This window comes from Chiloscyllium plagiosum, chromosome 1 (genome assembly GCF_004010195.1).
Source record: "Chiloscyllium plagiosum isolate BGI_BamShark_2017 chromosome 1, ASM401019v2, whole genome shotgun sequence".
Taxonomy (NCBI): domain Eukaryota; kingdom Metazoa; phylum Chordata; class Chondrichthyes; order Orectolobiformes; family Hemiscylliidae; genus Chiloscyllium; species Chiloscyllium plagiosum.
The window spans coordinates 41,102,162-41,124,055 of record NC_057710.1 but is presented as its reverse complement, the minus strand read 5'-3'; the positions used below and the strand labels follow the sequence as shown (position 1 = coordinate 41,124,055).

Below are 21,894 nucleotides of genomic sequence, written 5' to 3'. Positions count from 1 at the left end.
GACTTGTGACTGATCATGACTTGGTATTAAGATGTGGGAACTGCTTGTCAATAAGCTCCATTGGTTGGGATCGAACATTGTGACCATGTTTGGTCAGTTCATTGGCTGAGTGCCAGAGAAGTTTCTGGAAAGCAAGCACACTTTGAGATACAAGCTCCCAGCACAAAGGATTTGGTAGGAGTGAGCCCTATTTGAGAACCAATTTGAGAAGCACGTGCCTTGAACCTATCTTCGGAGAAACAAAAGGATCATGAGGGAAGATCTACACAAAAACGAAAGTTAGCTGCTTCACTCAAATTTGGCTGGCATTTGTTTCAAGCTAAAATTACAAAGTTAGAGTTAAATGTAAATAAGTTAAAGAAAAGAGTGAAATCAACCGAAGTGAGTTAGAGTTGAAGTTAAATTAGATTAAGTAAAAAGTAAATGTTGTAGTAAATGCTTTACATTGATTACTGGTAACTAAAGACTTAAATAAAGAAGAAGGGTTTATTTGACTAAAGTCTGAGTCGACTCCCTCTCCTTTGCCAGTCACAGGGAAAAACGTTTGAGTATTCCTTTCAGGTAACAAAACTCTGCTTTCTCTCCACAGATACTGCCAGACCTGCTGAGAGTTTACAGCAATTTCTGTTTTCATTTCTGACTTCCAGCATCTGCAGTTCTTTGCTTTTTTTTTTATAAAGACTGTGGACTTTGTAGCTGTTCCAAAATATGTGAAGGATTTTGAAAAATGTCAATAAGGAGAAATTGTTTTCAGTAGCCTATGTGTCTAACAAGACAAAACATATTAATCGCTGAAGAACCCAAGGCAAACCGAGGAGAAATGCTGCAAGATGCTATGATTTAAAAGGTACTGCCTGAAAGGTGATGAGAAGAGTCAAAGGTAACTTTCAAAAGGAAATTGGGTGAATCCTTGAATAGGAGAAGTTTTCCATAAAATGGACAAAGAGCATAGGTAAGACAAATGGAATATTTTCTTCAAATAATTTGTGCAGACACTAAATGGAATAGCCACCATCTGTTCTATTAACTATAGAATCATGCAGGCCATTCAGCCCTTCGATCCAGCACCACCATTCATTGTGATCATGGATGATCATCCATAATCAGTATTCTGTTCCTGCCTTATTCCCATAACCCTTGATTCTACTATCCTTAAGAGCTCTATCCATCTCTTTCTTTAAAGTACCCAGAGACTTGGCCTCCACTGTCTTCTGGGGCACAGCATTCTATTTATCCACCACTCTCTGGGTGAAGAAGTTTCTCCTCAACTCAGTTCTAAATGGCTTACCCCTTATTTTTAAACTGTGTTCTCTGGTTCTGTATTTCAGCCACATGGAATTTCTTTTATTCTTAACTAGGAATTCTAGCTGAGCAAGATTCCAGCTTATTCAGGTAAAACTCTCTTCTTGAGTGTCTCCTCTTCCCTAACATCTCACTTTCTTTTGCTTAGAAATTGTCATTTGGTTTCTGTTGTATGACCTGTCATTGTCTAGAATTTCCCATTTTAGTTTTATCCCCGATTCTCACTGACCTTAAATGTTTTCTCAAATGCTATCTTGATTTTGAGAAAGGCCTGCCTGCAGACCTATGGCCCACCGATGACCTATAGCATCCATGTGGCCTAAAAACAGGTTGTTGATCAGGCACAACATCCTTTCAAAGTCCACATCTTCCCGAGATGGAACCATTTTGCTGTTTCTTCATCGATGCTGGGTTAAAGTCCCGGAGCCCCCTTCTGAATGTTACAATGGATCTTCCAAGGATAAGCGTGTGAAGGTATTAAAAATAAAACCTAATATTTAGAGTTGAATAAAAAGTTTTCCTAACCTTTTTTGGACATACTAGGTTTCATCATGATCTTAAAGACTCGGAGAGAACATAGAGGAGCCATCCTGCTATGATTCACACGGTATTGTGATGCAAGCTTAATACAATCACATTGCAAAGGATTTCCTTTCCTCAGATTGGTTTCCCTTCATTTCAAAATTGGTATTCCACCAAATTGCCATCCCATCTCCAAAATTTTCAAATTCCAGTTTCCCACCCATTACCTTACCTAACTAAAAGCTATTTGTCTCTGTTGGCAATCAATCATTCTCTCATGAGTATGATTTTGCACACAGAAAATTCTGAGTCTATTAACCTCTTCTACTTAACATCAAAGATTCAGTGCCTGAACATGTAGATTAGATTAGATTCTCTACAGTGTGGAAACAGGCCCTTCAGCCCAACAAGTCCACACCGACCCTCTGACACATTTCCCTCTGACTAATGCAGTTAACACTATGGCAATTTGGCACGGCCAATTCACCTGACCAGCACATCTTTGGACTGTGGCAGGAAACCGGAGCACCCAGAAGAAACTCACGCAGACACAGGGAGAAAGTGCAAACTCCACACAGACAGTCACCCGAGGCAGGAATCAAACTTGGGTCCCTCGTGCTGTGAAGCAACAGTGCTAACCACTGAGCCACCATGCCGCCCCATAGCAATAATACCACTAGGCCATTGCCTCTCCCAATCCAATCTTCCTTTCATTTCCACTCAATGCATGGTTAGTAGGAGTTCTAGCTGGGCAGTACCTGCCCTGATGTCTCTTTGGTTAGTACCACAATACAAGTCCTTTGAAAGGCCATGTGCATTTAATATTAGGTTACATTGATTGCACATGCACAAAGTTAGAAAATGCTTTTTGATGACTTACATCACCACTATCCCGGTTTTCTGTAGTTTCCAAATCTTCACTAATATGTCGACGAGATCGAAACACTCTGTGAGCTTCTTGGTGGATCTGCCGAATGTTGGTATCGGACTCATTTTCTACATCTCTGCAAAGCACAGGAAATAAATTATTCTTACCTAATCAAGTGCTTGGAACAAAATACTAGCTTTGTCAGTGAGGTTCACATTCCATGAGTGAATTTAAGTTGCAAAAAAAACTTGAACCATATTGCGCAAGAGCTCAAGAAAGAGCAGGTTAACTCTCGAGTAGGTGATAATGATGAGGCTATCACCATTTATTCTGACAACAAATTAAATCAGCTTGTAACAAAACCAGAAAATGCTGGCAAAACTCAGCAGGTCTGGCAGCATCTGTGGGGAGAAAAGCAGGGTTAATGTCAACTCTGCGTTCTCCCCACTGAAGCTGCCAGACCCATTCAGTTGCATCAGCAATTTTGATTTTGTTTCAGTTCTCCAACATTCGCAATTCCTCATTTTAAGTCAGTTTATAATTATAGTACTGGGGTTGGGACATGCGCAGTTAAAATCTAGAAGCTGCTGTCAGAGATATTCTGGAACTCCACAGCTTGCACTGTAACAGGCCTCATCAATAAACTGCATACTGTAATCAATGCAAAAAATACAAAGTTGTGGTATTGCCAATTTGTTCCACATTAAACATTGCAAAAAAAAGTTAGACACACTCAAGAGAAAGTGAATTTTTATTGACTTGAAAAACTAGTGCTGACTCATCCAGAAAACTTGATTTTACATTTAGAATTTCTTTCTGTTGGATGTCAATTTTATTTTTATTCACTCACAAGGTATGTCCCTGCTAAGGCAAGAATTTGCTGTTCATCTCCAATAGTCCTTGAGAAGGTAGTGGAGAAGCACTTTTTTGTAAAACTACTACTGTCATAGAATTATGTAGTACAGCAGAGGTCCTTTAGCCTATCCAATCTGTATACCAAAAACATTCAGCTTCCTACACGACCACAGTCGTTTCGGTTGAGTACTTTGACTCTGATGTTTACAGCTCAGAAGGAAGTTATTTGGCCCATCATGTCCATACCAGTCAAAAATGATCTGCCTGCATTAATTCCATTTTTTAGTTTTGGACCATGGCAATAGCTGATTACCTAAATACTTGAATGTTACAAGGGGTTTTGATTCAACTACCTTCCAGACAGTGAGTTTGTACTTTTGTTTTTAAGTCCCCTACCCTGCACTTTTTATGCTCGAATATGGGCTCTCCCATATAGACCAATGATATCTTCCATAAGCTCTTCTTTTTTTATTTAACCCTAACCTTTATGTTATCTTTGTTTCTTAGGCTAACTTCCAAATATTAGGACCATCATTGTCCCCTTCCTTGTTTGCCTTTCTATGGACTAGTTAAACAAGTTCTCCTGTATGCAGCTGAAGAACTCTGCTCTTGCCCTAGCTTGCACATTAAAACTTTCCCAGTTAATATTCAGGTAATTAAAGTCCTCTACTATTAATGCTTAATTATTCTTAGACATCTCTAAAATGTAATGCCATATTTGATCCTGTGGTCTTGATTGTTTGGGGGCCAACAGAAAACACTCAAAAGCATATTTGCCCTTTTGTGTTTTTTATTTCTATAAATAGGGCCTCATATGGTGATTCTTTCAAAATATCCCTCCTTGCTGCTATAATCGATTGCTTGATCAATATTATAAATCCCACCCTTTTCTACCCCACTTCCTAACTCTTCTGAATACCCTATAACCAGCAAAGTTGAGCTGCCAAACCTGTCCATGTTTCAGTGAAGTCTTGGCCATAGCTATGATATCATGCTCTCAAGTATCTATTTGTGGCTCCAACTTATTGATATTATTCCCCAGGATCCTTGCATTATGTTTCCTCTGCCTTCTAGACTCACTCATTTTAATATCAAATTCCATCTCCTTTTCTCTCCACTCTGAACTAAATTGTCAGGATTCCAGGCCCCTGCCAATTTAGTTTAACTCCACCACCAACAGCATCAGCCAAAGCTCCCCACAAGGATATTGGTACCACTCCTGTTCAGATGTAACCATCCAAATTGTACAGATCCCTTTCTTCACAGAAACGGTCCCAATGCCTCATGAAACTAGCCCTCTATCCTGCACCATCTCTCCAGCCATGTAATCAAATGCTCTACACTCACTAATTCGTAGCATCAGGAATAATATGGAAATCGTTATTTTGAAGTCCTGGTTTACAATTTCCTATTCAGTTCCCTAAAGTTTGCTTGCAGAATCTGTAAAAGCTCCTGTCTACTCTACTCACTAATGTATGCCCTCCAGACTTCGTCGTCCCTGCTGGTCAGCTGGACCATTCACCAGGCCAAGGTTTGCAGTCAGGGTATTCCTTCATGACCAAGCTGGCTCGCTTCTTCTGGGGGTCATCAAGCCCCTCGTTGCCTTAACTTCTTTAAGCTGTGTGGTGAACATCCTTTCACAGAAACACGACAGTGTGGAAACAGGCTATTCAGCCCAACAGGTTCACACCGCCCCTCTGATGAATAACCCACCCACAGACCCATTTCCCTACCCTATTACCCTATATTTATCTCTGACTAATGCACCTAACTTACAAGTCCTTGAACACTATGGGCAATTTTAATCTGGCCCTAACCTGCACATCTCTGGATTGAGAGAAGAAACTGGAGCACCCAGAGGAAACCCACGCAGACACTGGGAGAACGTGCAAACTCCAAATTGCCTGAGGCTGGAATTGAACTGGGTCCCTGTGCTGTGAAGCAGCAGTGCTAACCACTGAGCCACCGTGCACCCAGCAAGGTGAAATGTCCCTTCTATGAAAAACTTAGCCTCATGAATGCACTATAGTGCCCTCCCTCCCCCACTGACTGTACTGAGACAAAGGGGAATCCAGGATTTTGACCTAGCATTGATAAAGTAACAACAACATTGTGTCAAGTTAAGAACAGGAGCAGGAGTAGACCATTCAGTCCTTTGAGCCTACCCCACCACTGAATAAGATCATGGCTGATCTGATTGTAAATTCACACACCCATGATAACTTTTCAACCCCATGCTTAACAAGGATCTATCTACCTTTGTTTTTAAAATCAAGAACTCTGCTCTGATTATTTTCTTAGAAAGTTCCATTGGTGGAGGGATTGAATGTTCAAAGAGTTGGATGGAATGACAAATGACTGGTTGCTTTGTTCTGGATGGTATCCAGTTTTCAGAGGATGTTGAAGATGTACAGATCCAGCTAATTGGAATTATTGTATTATGCAGATGTTATCAGCAAAGGCTAAACAGTTTGCAAGGTCAGGTAGCATCCAAGGAACAGGAGAATCGACGTTTCGGGCATAAGCCCTTCTTCTGAAGAAGGGCTTATGCCCGAAACGTCGATTCTCCTGTTCCTTGGATGCTGCCTGACCTGCTGCGCTTTTCCAGCAACACATTTTCAGCTCTGATCTCCAGCATCTGCAGTCCTCACTTTCTCCTAAACAGTTTGCAACTCTACTCACTGGAACTTAAAATGAGGTGATTTCATTAAACATATAAAAGGTTCTTATGGGCTTGACAGGGTAAATGCTGAGAGAACATTGCCCCTCATGGGAGAGTCTAGGACCAGAGGGCATCATCTCAGAATAAAGGGGCAGCAGTTTAAGACTGAGATGAGGAGGAATTTCTTCTGAGGGTTGACAGCCTTTGGAACTCCTTGCCACAGAGAGCGATGGGATCCTTGGTTATCTCAGCTTTAAATATATACAAGTTCTCAATCAGTAGGGGAATCTAGGGTTAATGGGAAAAGTCAGCAAAGTGGACGTGAGGCATGTTAGATCACTATGATGGCAATGAATGGTAGAGCAGGCTTGAGGGACCAAATGGCCGACTCCTGTTCCTATTTGTTCTGATCTTATGCTCTTGATCTGCACCACGCAAATGGTGTCAAGGCTTTGGGTAGTCTCAGAGTGTGTTTCCCTTTACAGTTAGCAATTCAACCAACTCAGTTTGAATTCCGCAATCTGATTAGTAAGAAGTCTCACTGTTGAATCTTTGACACAACACCAAAGATCCTGTAAAGGATGCTGTGTTGCACCCGGCACCAAATTACTGTTAGTCTCCATGTAGAATCCCACAATGTTGCATTTGTCAGTAAGTTTTCCTTTCTCTGCTGAGTGCAATCTCCAAGCCATTGTCGCTTAAATGGATTGAGTCGTCAAATACTTTTAGAACAAAGCAAGCTGAAACAGACGATAGACAACTTACACTAGACTTGGTCGCTGCCACTGTGTAGTTCTGTTATTGTGATTCACATAATATGTCCGACCCAGGTTGTCAGTCTTCTCTTCCCAGCCAGGTGGCAGTGGTGGTAGCGGTTGCTCGCGTTGTGTACCTGAATCATTGGGGTCAACCATATCCCAGGCACGCTTAACAGCATTGAAAAGAAAATGGAAAGTGTTAATGAACCAATACAACAGTAATATTGCAGCATTTCTGTGGTGGGAACAAGAGAGTTCCTACTGAATTCTCTCTTTTGATGGACTTAAGAAGTTGGAGAAGTACAAGGGAGAGAAAGGAATCTGCGAATGACTGGGATGTTGTCAAGGCTGGAGAGTTTCATTTATGAAGAGAGATTGGACAGCTTGGGGTGATTTTCCTCAGAGTAGACAAGATTGAGAAGGGACATGATTGAGATATATAAGATTATGAGGAGCACAGATAAGGTATGCAGGAAGAAACCCGCCCTGTTGAATGAGGGAGCAATGACAAGATGTATGGGCATTGATGAAGGTTTAGAGAGGAGAGGAAAAAAAAAACTTTTTTATCCAGCGGGTGAGCGTCTGGAACTCACTGTATGTGGAAGGTGGTACAGGCAGAAATTCTCTAACATTGAAGTAGTATTTGGTTTCCCCAAAGTAGTAGGATGGCACAGTGGCTCAGTGGTTAGTACTACTGCCTCACAGCACCAGGGACCACAGTTCGATTCCAGCTTCGGGCGACTGTCTGTGTGTAGTTTGCACATTCTTCCTCTGTCTGCGTGGGTTTCCTTTCAAGTCCAAAGATGTGCAGGCCAGGTGAATTGGGCATGCCCATAGTGTTAGGTTAGGTGCATTAGTCAGGGCAAATACAGCACAATAGGGTAGGGGAATGGGTCAATGTGGACCTGTTGGGCCAAGTGGCCTGTTTCTACACCTTAGGGGCTCTATGATTTAGGTATGTAGTTGCGTGCCATTAAGGGACAAAAGTGTTGGTAAGTGGGATTATAATAGTTCCATTAGAATGCTTTGTTCTTGGTCATAAAATTGTGACGGGTTATAATCTCTTTTAGAAAACCCTCAATACTCATTTATTTGAAATCAAGACTAATTGCATGATTGTCCACTCGCAGGACATTGTGAACGTATGCATAGGAATAGTTCTACCACTCCATTTGATCGTGGCATATCCTTATAGCAATTCCATTTATCTTGCTCCATTTCCGAAGAAACTCTAACCTTATGTACCATCAGTCACCACCTTCAAAATTTAAATTGATATTACTATTGAGAGCCAGGCTCCAGATTTCAATTTCCTTTTAATGTGTAGAAGTACCACCTGATATAATTTCTCAATCACCAAGCTGTAATATCAAGAGTTTTCATTCTCCACAGTCTCCCACTGGTTAACCAGTATTTTTTTTCTCAGACCTTCAAAACAATGGAAAGCTTACCTTGTTTAGTTTTTTTTCTCTACATACTTTGGGTTATTGAAATGCAAGTGTATTATAATTTAAGACCGTAAATCATGAATGGCTTTGCATTGTTTTAAAAATAGTATGTTACAATACACGGTTCTTCACCTTATTTTCACCACAAAGTATCGAGAAAAACCACTGCTCTCCGAGTGCGCAGAGGTAACCAGTCATCCCTATATACAATGAGCTAGCCCACCTGGAATTTTAAGCTGTGACGAATGAACAGTCATTTCTATGACTCAGATCGAGTGTAAGAAGAAAAGCATACTTCTGAGTAATTTGGCTCTGTTAAATAGCCATCTATTTCTGATAATGGGCATTGCATATTTACATTAATAGTATATAGCTGAGATAGAAACGGTATCAGAGTTCAAAAGGAACCATGAGTAAGATCACAAAGCTTTGTGGCTTACATCTGAAATACCAATCACATAAATACAGCTATGTGCACTGCATATCCATTAAGCAACAAACTCCACAGTTTACACAAAATCTTGCTGATTTCTTTAATTCCCTATGAAAAAAAATTCTCTGACCTCAGTAGGCAATTACACAAGTTTCCAAAATACTTAGCTAAACATACAACTTCCACTATATCTGATGCTTTCTGCAACCCCAGTCATGAGAGAAAATATAATGACTCAGAAGGCAGTCAACAGACCTTCTATTATTCTCTCGCCTATCAATTCCCTTACAAAAACCAAAATAATTCTGAAGTTTTCTTTTAACAGAACTAATTAAGGCAGTGAGACTTACCTGGTGGAAAATAAAATGAAATCAATCATAATTCTTCTTCAGCAAGTTGAGTGCTTTTAATTGTACTATATAATTCACATGTGCAAAAACCTACTGTCAACAAGTAATTGAATAAATTTCACAATTCCCAGATTTATACCTCAGATTCTTCCCTCTGTTCGGGTGTTTCTTCTGGTCCACCATTCCTTGGCAAGTAGGCCATTTTCAATCGCAGAAATCCTTTAACTCGGGATTTATGACTGGAAATGTGAAAATTAAAATAAATTTAATCCAAAATGAAATTGCTCTCATGACCTTTTGAAATGGTTTTAGCCTATATAATGATGACACTGAAAATTCTGTGCCAAAAACTACATCCCTTTTCAAATTCAAACAAGATGATAGAAAAGGTGAATTATTCTGAATGAACGAATATACAATGTACATTGGTAATTTATGATGTAAATAAAAAATTCTTATCAGTATTAATTTCCAACATTTAAATTGACAGTGGGATGATGCAATTTTAAGTCCAAAACAGGAGGAAAAAAGTAGATCAAATACAAATTTGCATTGTCTTAATCTGAAATATTTGATCAATATGCTTAAACCGGAACATTCATGTAATTAATTAGCACATTCTTGCATATTTGAAACAATTTCCTAATACCAGAGACCACTCTGGTCACATTTTATTTCCAAAATTACATGCTAACCAAGTCTGTTATGATAGAATCGTGTCATTCTACATGCTTCGTTAAGTTTATCCAGTATGTAAGTGGTTCATATAGACATTAACATAGAACATAGAAAAGTACAGCACAGAACAGGCCCTTGGGCCCACGATGTTATGCCAAGATTTAATCCTAATGTAAAATATAGTAATAACTTACACACCCCTCAACTCACTGCTATCCATGTGCATGTCCAGCAGTCACTTAAATGTCCCCAATGACTCTGCTTCTACCACCACAGCTGCTAACGCATTCCATGCATTCACAACTCTGCGTAAAAAACCTATGTCTGACGTCTGCTTTATACCTTCCTCCTAATATCTTCAAACTATGACTTCTCGTACCAGTCAACCCTGCACTGGGGAAAAGTCTCTGGCTAAGATTCTGGGTTTCCAGCTTCTTCTGTACTCAGTTACTTGATCTCAGATATCAACTTAAGAGAAACTCATATACACTTAGAACCAGTGAAATGTGTACATTTCTAGCACTAAAGGCAACTTTTCAATCCCATCGTGATTCTTCTGGCTCTTAGCCAAAACAGTATTAAACTCATCCTTCTGCCCTGCATTTTGCCAGATATCTTGATTTCCAATACTTTGAAAGAAAGGCAATTTCTATCTCAACTCCCTCCGGCAAAGCATACCACGTTGCAACAGCTGTGAAGATATTTTTACATTCATCTCTGGTCATCCTTGGTCAATGTTAAGTTTAAAATCCCTCATAACTGACTCCCCAGAGGAGAATAAAATCTCTGTTAAACCTACCAAACTTCTGAACAATTATTAAAACCTCCACAAAATCCCCCAAGCCTTATCCTCTCCACTGCAATTTGCCTCATAATTAAGTCTAGCTACTCATTCTTCGTGCGAGTGTGTACTGTATGGCTTTAATGTCCTTTTAATAAAGCATCAATTAGCACTACTCTCATCAGGTATTATTAATAATGTTTACCATGAAATGAGTCATGGTATACAAACCAATACAAACAGAAAATTGTGAGAAGATCTGATATTATTTGACTTAAAATTAAAGCCAGATAAGTAATTACAATTCACCTTGTTCCTGGTTTAAATTTTCAGACTCAGTGATATTTCAAAGTTGTTTTGCAATTTCTAAGGATAGAATGTTGGCAATTAAGCACCCCAAGGTATATGCAGTGAAATCTCTCCAGTGAAATGCCAGAGTTGAAAATTCATATTCACCAAATACAATCTAAAATCATTCATTACGTTTTTTAGATAATTAAATTGCAAGATGCATGAATGGTGAAAAACGTCAGTAAGAAGTAATAAAAAGGTCGCAAGGGAAATAAGCTTTCCAAGCTACAAGATAAATCACCAATATTGGATATGGTGAAATCAATTTTGAACTTCCATGGACAATGAGAATGCTGAATCCTAGAAAAAGGAGTAAGCCATTCAGTTCATCATGCCTGACCACTTCGCCTGGGACAAGACATCTATCCAAGGACAAGCCAAACAGAGACACGCACAAGAATTCCTAGAAGCATGCCATTCCAACCGGAATTCTATCAACAAACACATTGACTTGGACACCATTTACCACCCCTTGAGAAAAAGAACAGGAAATGACATCACCACAGAAATAATATCACCAACCCAAAGAAACCCAAATATATAAATAGAAAGCAGGAATCATCAGCAGTGCTTCGTCCAGAGGCTCACTGAAGATGTTACCTAGTATGGTGACAAAATGTCTGAAAATGAACGTTCCAGCTTGGCAAACAAACCAACATACAGAACCTCAACTTGAGCTACAAATCTTCTCAAAACTCACTAACATCTTTGAAATGTCTGCCAGACTACTCAGACCTCTTGACATCATAATAGCCCACAAACCCACCAAACACACTAAAACAACAAATATTGAACTTGAAAGACCCTGTACAGACTATAGGCAAAACTAATGTAATTTACAAAATACCTTGCAAGAACTGTAACAAACAATACATTGGACAAACAGGCAGAAAACTAGCCACCAGGATACACGAACATCAACTTGCCACAAAAAGACATGATCCATTCTCACTCGTATCCTTACATACAGATGAGGAAGGACACCACTTTGACTGGGACAACACATCCATCCTAGGACAAACCAAACAGTGACACGCACGAGTATTTCTGGAAGCATGACATTCCAACCAGCACTCTATCAACAAACACATTGACTTGGATCCCATTTACCACCCCCTGAGAAAAAGAACAGGAAATGACATCACCAATCCAAGGAAACAGAAATATAAATAGAAAGTGGGCCATACCACCAGTGCTACATCCAGAAGCTCACTGATGATGTTACCTAGTATGGTGATGAAATGCCTGAAAACAAACCTATCAGGTCAGCGAGTAAACCTACATCCAGAACTTCAAACAGAGCTATAAATCTTCAGAAAACTAGCTATTCAGGTATTCTACCTGAATTTTGTGTGCTTAGCAGTGTGGGAAGAATCATGGGTTAATGTTGATCCTTTTAGTCACAAACTAGGGCCATGTTATGATATTTAAGTGGGGATATTTAGGATAGTTTTCACTATGCAGTTTACTGGCATTCTAACATCATAGTAAAGCAAAACTGGAAAGCAAGAGTCTACTGTAAATGAAGACAAATGTATAGCTTGATAGGCAAAGTAAAATAAAACAACACATGCAAAAGTTAATTTTATACTTATTTAAAATGAGAAATGAGATAGACATCAGACTGTATCAAAATACAACAGAACAAATAACAAAACTCATCCTAAAGAACTATTGATGAAAAAATTTGGAAATGCATAGAAGGGAACTGGAATGGTTATTTGTTGAATTCAATTCAAGTATTTCACTCACAAATACAAAAACAACACTATGCAATCTCAAATAATAACTCACCTCCTTGGCCTGAGCAGAAAGTCCTTAAAAGTATATGGCCTCTCCAAGGCAGGATCTTCTGCCTGTTTGAAAAATAATACAATTAAGGCATTAATCCTGTTCCTAATTTCATAAGGAGTTTTGAAATAAGGAGACTTTTGAATACATTTTTTCTCAGTCTCACCTTTTTGGAATATGTACAAAGCTCCCAAGTAATTTTGTGCGAATACAAATGCCTTAAGTATAAAGAAAACATGAATCTATGCATTGAACCTTATGGTATTTACAAGATTTAGATATTACAAGTCCATTTCCCGTGGTGTTGCTGTGCCAAGATCAAATGTCATCTGCAGGTGAAATGGGTAAGATGACAGGTTTAACGTAGATAAAGTAGTTTTAAGGTGCATGGGTCGTTACAACATATTGCGTAACACATTCCACAGACATTGGGAAGCAGAGGTGTTCGAAGAAGCAGAGAATAAGGTTGGAGCATTTAGGTTTTTCAGAAACATGGGCTCAGAAGCTTAAAACTGAGGAGCTCTGCAAGAACCATTGGTGGGAGACTGTAAATTATTCATATGTAAACCTGCCATGCGATGAGTTTGCATTTTACAGACAGGTGTAGGGATTTATAATAAAAAGGTTGATAAATCAGAGAAGAAATATACACAGATATCAGACACTTCAATAATGCAATTTTTGGTCAGCATGCTCAACAGTAAAATCAGAAATTACTTGCTTTCAGGAATTTTGCAAAACAAAAGCAGCAATTAATTTTTTCATTAATTTAATTATTACATAGCAGCACATAAAGTCATAATAAACAAAGCTAAAACCTAGGTATTATTTACAAGAGATGTACTGATGTAGTCTTTTTAAAAATATTAAAATGGCTCCAATACAAATACTGGGGAAGATGAATTTTTATGAAACAATTCTTATTTTTAAAATTCATTTATGAGAGTTGGGTGTCACTGGCTGGCCAGCATTGATGGCCCATCCCTAGTTGCCCTAGAGGTGGTGGTGGTGAGCTGCCTTCTTGAATTGCTGCAGTTCACTTGCTGCGGATTGGGCCATAACGCAGGTAGGAAGGGAATTCCAGGATTTTGACTCAATGACTGTAAAGGAATGGCAATATATTTCCAAGACAGGGTGATGATTGGCTTGGAGATGAACTTGCAGGTGGTGGTGTTCCTAAGTACCTTGTGCCCTTGTTCTTCTAGTTGCAAGCGGTCATGCATTTGGAAGGTGCTGTCTAAAGGTCTTTGGTAAATTTCTGCAGTGCATTGTGTAGATCGTACACACTAATGTTACTGAGCGCTGGTGGTGGAGAGTTCGAATGTTTATAGATATGGTGGTAATGACGCAGGTTGTTGCATCCTGAATAGTTCAAGCTTCTTGAGCGATGTTGAAGTTGCACCAATCCAGGCAAGTGGGGAGTATTCCATTACACTCCTGACTTGAGGCTTGTAGTTGACTTTGGGGTGTCAAGAAGGGAGTTACTCACTGCAGTATTAGCCATTGTGTTTATGTGGTGAGTCCAGTTGAGTTTCTGGTCAATGGTAACCCCAAGGATGTTGACAGTGGGCGAATTCAGTGATGCTAATACAGTTGAATGTCAAGGGGCAATGGTTCGAATATCTCTTATTGGTGATGGTCATTGTCTGGCATTTGTGTGGCACAAATGTTACTTACCACTTGTCGGTCCAAGCCTGGATATTGCCCAGATCTTGTTGCATTTAAGCATGGACTGCTTCAGTACTTGAGTAGCAGCAAAAGGTGCTGAACACTGTGCAAACATCTCCACTTCTGACCTTATGACAGAGGGATGGTCATTGATGAAGATTGTTGGGTCTAGGACACTACCTCGAGGCACTCCTGCAGAGATGTCCTGAAGCTGAAATGACTGACCCTCCACCTCAACCATCTTCCTTTGTACCAGTTATGACTCTAAACAGTGGAGTGTTTACCCCCAATACCCATTGATTCCAGTTTTGCCAGGGCTCCTTGATGCCATACTCGGTCAAATGTGGCCTCGATGTCAAGGGCTGTCACTCTCACCTCACCTCTGGAATTCAGCTCTTTTGTCCATGTTTGAACCAAGGCTGTAATGAGATCAGGAGCTGAGTGACCCTGGCAAAACCTAAACTGGGCGCCAGACAGCAGGTTATTGCTGAGCAGGTGCTGCTTGATAGCATTATTGATGACACCTACCATCACCTTACTGATGATGGAGAGTAGACTGATTGGGCGGTAAGTGGCTGGGTTGGGTTTATCCTGCTTTTTGTGTACAGGACGTACCCGAGCAATTTTCCACATTGTCGGGTAGATGCCACTGGAAGAGCTTGCCTAGGGGAGCAGCAAGTTCTGGAGAATGTCTTCAGTACTATTGCTGGAATGTTATCAGGGCCCATTGTCTTTGCAGTATCCAGTGCCTCCAGCCATTTCTTGATATCATGTGGAGTGAATTGAATTGGCTGGAGACTGGTACCTGTGATCCTGGGGACCACGGGAGGAGCCCGAGATGGATCATCCACTCAGCACTTCTGACTGAAGATTGTTGCCAATGCATCAGCCTTATCTTTTGTACTGATGTGCTGGGCTCTTCCACCATTGAAGATGGGGGTATTTGTGGAGCCTCCTCCTACAGTGAGTTGTTTAATTGTCCACCACAATTCGCGACTGGATGTGGAAGGACTGCAGAGCTTAGATATGATCCATTGGTTGTGGGATCGCTTAGCTCTGTCTATCACTTGCTGTTTATGCTGTTTGACACGCATGTAGTCTGGTTGGTTGCTTCACCAGGTTGACATCTCATTTTTAGGTATGCCTGATGCTGGCCCTGGCATGCCCTCCCGCACTTTCCATTGAACCAGGGTTGATCCCCTGGCTTGATGGTAATGGTTGAGAGGGGCATATGCCACAAGGTTGCAGATTGTCATGGAGTACAATTCTGCTGCTGTTGATGGCCCACAGCGCCTCATAGTTGTCCAGTATTGAGCTACTAGGTTGGTTCAAAGTCGGTCCCATTTAGCACGGTGATAGAACATAGAACTACACAGAGCAGAACAAACCCTTTGGCCCTCGACGTTTCACCGACCTGTGAACTAATTTCAGCTCTTCCCTCTACACTATCCTATCATCATCCATGTGCTTATCCAAGGATTGGTTAAATCTCCCTAATGTGGCTGAGTTGACCAAATTAGCAGGTAGGGCATTCCACACCCTTACTATTCTCTGCATAAAGAACCTGCCTCTGACATCTGTCTTAAATCTATCACCCCTCAATTCATAGTTATGCCTCCTCATACAAGCTCGTCATCATCCCAGGAAAAAGACTTTCATTGTCTACCCTATCAAATCCTCTGATCATCTTGTATGTCTCTATTAAATCCCTCTTCGCCTTCTTTTTTCCAATGAGAACAGACCCAAGTCTCTCAGCCTTTCCTCATAAGACCTTCCCTCCAGACCAGGCAACATCCTGGTAAATCTCTTCTGCACCGTTTCCAGTGTTTCCACATCCTTTCCAAAGTATGGCGACTAGAACTGTACACAATATTCCAAATGTGGCCACACTAGTGTTTTGTATAGTTGCAGCATGATATTGCAGCTCCGGAACTCAATCCCTTTACGAATGAAACCTAACACACCGTATGCCTTCTTAACAGCACTATCAACCAGAGTGGCAACTTTCAGGGATCTATGTACATAGATCTACACATCTGCACTACCAAGAATCTTTCCATTGACCCAGTACTCTGCCTTCCTGTTATTCTTCCCAAAGTGCATCACCTCACATGTAGTTGCCACCTCTCAGCCCAATTCTACAGTTTATCCAAGTCCCCCTGCAACCTGTAACATTCTTCCACACTGTCCACTACTCCACCAATTTTAGATTATTAGATTAGACTACATTACAGTGTGAAACAGGCCCTTCAGCCCAACAAGTCCACACCGCCCCGCCGAAGCACAACCCACCCATACCCCTACATTTACCCCTTACCTAACACTATGGGCAATTTAGCATGGCCAATTCACCTGACCTGCACATTTTTGGACTGTGGGAGGAAACCGGAGCACCCGGAGGAAACCCACGCAGACACGGGGGGAACGTGCAGACTCCACACAGTTAGTCACCTGAGGCGGGAATTGAACCCGGGTCTCAGGCGCTGTGAGGCAGCAGTGCTAACCACTGTGCCACCGTGCCGCCCACTTTAGTGTCATCTGCAAATTTACTAATCCATCCATCTATGCCTGCGTCTAAGTTATTTATAAAAATAACAAACAGCAGCGCTCCCAAAACAGATCCTTGTGGCACACCACGAGTAACCGGACTCCAGGCTGAATATTTTCCATCAACCACCACTCGCTGCCTTCTTTCAGAAATCAGTTTCTAATCCAAACTGCTAAATCACCCTCAATTCCATCCCTCTGCATTTTCTCCAACAGCCTACCATGTGGAACCTTATCAAAGGCTTTACTGAAGTCCATATACACCACGTCAACTGTCCTACTCTCATCTACATGCTTGGTCACCTTCTCAAAAAACTCAATGAGGGTGGTGAGACATGACCTGCCCTTGAAGAAACCATGTTGACTATGTGAAATCAAATTGTTGCTTGCTCGATGATTATAAATCTTATCTCTTATTATCCTTTCCAAAATCTTTCCTACAACAGAAGTAAGGCTCACTGGTCTATAATTACCTGGGTCATCTCTACTGCCCTTCTTGAACAAAGGCACAACATTTGCATTCCTCCAGTCCTCTGGTACTAAACCTGTAGACAATGATGACTCAAATATCAAAGCCAAAGGCTCTGCTATCTCCTCCCTAGCTTCCCAGAGAATCCTCAGATAACTCCCATCTGACCCAGGGGACTTGTCTACTTCTCCAATCGATAACACTGTTCGTAACTAACTTCGATCCTTTTTAGTCTAATATCTCGTACCTCAACATGGTAATGCCACACAACATGATGGAGGTTATTCTCAATGTGAAGGCGGGACCTAATCTCCACAAGTACAGTGCGGTGGTCACTTTTACCTGTACTGTCATGGACAGATGCATCTGCAGCTGGCAGAGTAGAAAGGATGAGGTCAAATATATTTTTTCCCTTGTTGGTTCCTTCACCAACTGCCGCAGACCCAGAATAGCAGTTATATTCTTTAGGACCCGATCAGCCCGATCAGTAATGCTGCTACCAAGCCACTCTTGGTGGTAGACAATGAAATCCCCAGCCCAGTGTATATTTTGAGCAGTTGCCACCCTCTGTGCTTCCTCTAAGTGTTGTTCAATATGGAGAAATGTTGATTCATCAGCCAAAGGAGATTGGTATGTGGTAACTAGTAAAAGTTTTCCTTGCCCATGTTTAACCTGAAGTCATGAGACTTCATGGGGTCCGGAGTCGATGTCAAGGATTCCCAGGGCAACTACCTCTGTGCTGCCACCTCTGCTGAGTCTGTCCAGCTGATGAGACAGGAACATATCCAGGGATGGTAATGGCGATGTCTGGATGTTATCGGTGAGGTATGATTCTCCGACTGACTATGTCAGGTTGTTGCTAGACTAGTCTGTGAGACAGCTCTCCCAATTTCAGCACCAGCCCCCAGATGTTGGAAGGAGGACTTTGACAGGGCTGTTTGTGTTTTTGCCATTGTCTTTTCTGGTACCAAGGTCAATGCCAGGTGGTCCATCCAGTTTTAATCCTTTATTGTGATTTTCTAGCGATTGATACAATTGAGTTTCTTGTTAGGCCATTTCAGAGGGCAGTTGAGAGTCAACCACATTGCTGTGGCTGTGGAGTCATACGTAAGCCAGACCAAGTAAGGATGGCAAATTTCCTTCCCTAATGGGCATTAGCGAACCAGATTGATAATTGACAATTGATAATGGTTTCATAGTCGACTCTTAAATCCAGATTTTTGTCATTGAATTCAAATTCCATCATCAGTCATGGTGGGATTCAAAACCAGGTCCCCAGAACATTATTCTGGGTTTCTGGATTAATAGTCGAGCGATAATACCACTAGGCTATCGCCACAGGTTCTGGCCACAGTAATCTTAAGGTCTGTATCCACACCACCCCCAAGAGTGGAAGGCAGTGGCAAATCACCTTGGGGGGAAAGAAATGCTGTCACAGAGCTGTACATCACAAAAACAGAACCTTCGGTCCAACCCGTCCATGCCAACCAGATAGCCTAAATTAATCTAGTCCCATTTGGCAGCATTTGGTCCATATCCCTCTAACCCTTCCTATTCATGTATGCATTCAGAGGCCTTTTAAAAATTATAATTGTACCAGCTTCCACTACTTCCTCTGACAGCTCATTCCATACACGCACAACTCTCTATTTGAAAAAGTTACCCTTTAAGTGCTTTTTAAATCTTCTCCTCTCATCTTAAATCTATGCCCTCTAGTTTTGCACTCTGCTACGCTATGGTCAAGACCTTGGCTATTCACCTATGCATGCCCCTTATGATTTTATAAACTTCTGTAAGGTCACCCTTCAGAATCTGACGCTTCACGGTAAATAGCCCCAGCTTATTCAGCCCCTCCTTATAGTTCGATCCTTCCAACATCCTTGCAAATCTTTTGTGAACCCTTTCAAGTTTCACAACATCTTTCTGATACCAGGGAGATTGCAGAATTGAATGCAGTATTCCAAAAGTGGCCTCACCAATGTCCTGTACAGCTGCACCACAATTTCCCACTCAATGCACTGACCAATAAAGGCAAGCAAACGAAGCATTTTCATCATTATCCTGTGTATCTGCAAGTCTACCTTGTGTCAAAGTGGTGCAGAATGAAACAGACCTCCTTTCAGACAAAGCATTCAGGATATCATGCATCTGCTGAACCAACATGTTGCTTCCAACAAGTTCAACATCAAGCTGTTGTGGTTTCAAAAAATCTCAAATGTTTGTTGCAACAGGTCATTTTGCATGGTAGCTTAGGCTTGCAGGAGTTTAATACGTAAGTTATTACATGATGCCTATTTTAGCTGCAGCTCATTGTACTAATTAACTAGATTCCTCTTCAGAATATTTCTTTTTTCCCCTGAGGTTCCACCTCGATTAATCTGTTAATTATTTTCAATGATTCCATTGCTAGAAATGCAAGAGTTCATTCCATGTTTTATATCTAACACAATGGCTGACGCAAACTTTAGACTAAAGGCAACATGAAAAGGAATTTGCCTGAATAAGAAGGTGAAGGGCAGGCTAAAGCCGATAAGCAGAAACTAATCAAGTTTATGCTGTCTCATGAAAGTTATCTGAACAATGCATTTCAAATAGCTGAATTTATGCGTCCCAAGATTATATTTTCTATTTAAAGAAAAAGTATCATAGCCTCCAAACAGTAGTTGAAGCTCAAGCTCTGAAAAGACCAGATTGAATAACAAGCATAAAAAATTTGAAACTGGATGCATGGTACGGCCACAGAATGAACTGAAGCACGAACCTTATAGAGGACATTGCCCACACAGTAAAATATTATTGACATGCCTGACCAGAGGCACCTCAACCGTGCAGCACACAAGTTTTCAATAACCAGCACTCACAGATAGCGTTAAAAAGAGACAATACTTAAATTTTGAATATTAGGTATGCCAACTTCATTTTTATAAAGTTATTTGAGAGATATGGGCATGCTGGCTCGGTCAACATTTACCATTATTGCTTTAGAGATAATGATGATGATAAGCTATCTTCTTGGACTGCTGAAATTCTCGGATTGTGTTCTCATTGTGGTGTTAGGAAGGCAGCTCCAGGATTTTGACCCAGTGACGGTGAAGGAGCAGTGATACAGGTTCCAAGTCAGGATGGTGAGAGATTTGAGGCAATCTTGCAGGCGATGGTGTTCTGCTGCATCTGTTGCCCTTGTCTTTCTAGGTATTGTGGTTGCAGGTTTGAAAGAGGTTATTGATGATACTATCTTATAGATAGTACACACTGCTACCCGTATACTAGGGTGGTGAGGGGAATGAATACTAAAGGTGGTGGATGGGTGCTAATTTAGTAGGCTTATTTGACTTGGATGTTATCAAGCTTCTTGAGTGTCGTTGTGAATATATAAACAGAACTCTTCTTTTCGACAGTCTTACTAATGGCCAAAGTGAGCCCTACATCCTGCGGGCCCAGCTAATAGTATATGGAAGATTCTATGCTCTTGGTTAAGATTGATTACCTGTACATTGGATAGGTTCTATGATCTACAGCTCTTTGGGCTAAAGCTTCAAAATCGGAAACAGAATAATAAGCTAATGATCAACCATAGCTCAAATAGCTCCTATTTTTTCTGTTATTTTTCTATGTTTCTATGTGCCAGGCAGAAGATCTTCTGGGAACAGACTTCGTGTTTGCTTCAAATATGTGTGGAAAGCAACAAAAAAACCCTTAATGCTTCCCTTTTCCCTCAAAGTATGGTTAGCACAAATGATTTCATCAAGACATCATCCTAAATGGGTTCAGTCCCATTTGTATCCCAATATGGTATGTGTTACGATTATCTTAGAACAGAAGAACAAAAAGCCTAATGTACAGGACTAACCTTAAAGACTGGCTTACCCAAAACTCCAAGAATGAGGCTATTCTTGGAGTGGAAAACCACGGTCATCTGTGTAACTTGGCACAGTACATAAACAAAGGCAAATTGCCAAATTGTTACTGACTAATTGAAGTGCAATTAAAATGGGAAATATATGAACATTTTTAATAACAGAAATCAAATGATGATAGAATTTCAAAGCAAAGCAAGATCGTAGAGAAGAGAACAAACTGCCAAGTTTCATCTGACTGAGGTGGAATCTTCAACATGAAGCTGAAAATATAAAAGACATGCAATGTAGCTAAACTATAATTAGAGAATGATACAACACAGGAGGCCATTGGCATGACTATGCAGGTTTTTTGAAGGAAGTATTTAATTAGTTTCTTTATCCTGTACTTTGTCCATTATTCTGCAAATTCCTACTTTTAAAGCATTCATCCTTGACCATTGAATCATCTTCTCCCACTCCCTTTCAGGCAGTACCTTTCAAATCACCGTACCTTTATAGCATTTCTCCTCATCTCACCTTGGGTTCTTCAACCCATACCCTTCAGTATGTTT

General features: G+C 40.7%; 1 protein-coding gene across 21 annotated transcripts in view; it reads right to left on the bottom strand.

Annotated features, from left to right (window-relative positions):
• The window catches only part of nedd4l (NEDD4 like E3 ubiquitin protein ligase), a 485,500-nt gene that overhangs the window by 92,147 nt on the left and 371,459 nt on the right, over nt 1-21,894 (bottom strand). For all 21 annotated transcript variants that reach the window (XM_043677840.1, XM_043678365.1, XM_043677695.1 and 18 more), the window contains 4 exons: nt 12,803-12,864; nt 9,338-9,437; nt 6,975-7,135; nt 2,705-2,828 (listed from right to left, as the gene is read on the bottom strand). In XM_043677840.1, the coding sequence (XP_043533775.1) occupies nt 2,705-2,828; nt 6,975-7,135; nt 9,338-9,437; nt 12,803-12,864 (447 nt within the window). The remainder of the gene's footprint in view (nt 1-2,704; nt 2,829-6,974; nt 7,136-9,337; nt 9,438-12,802; nt 12,865-21,894) is intronic.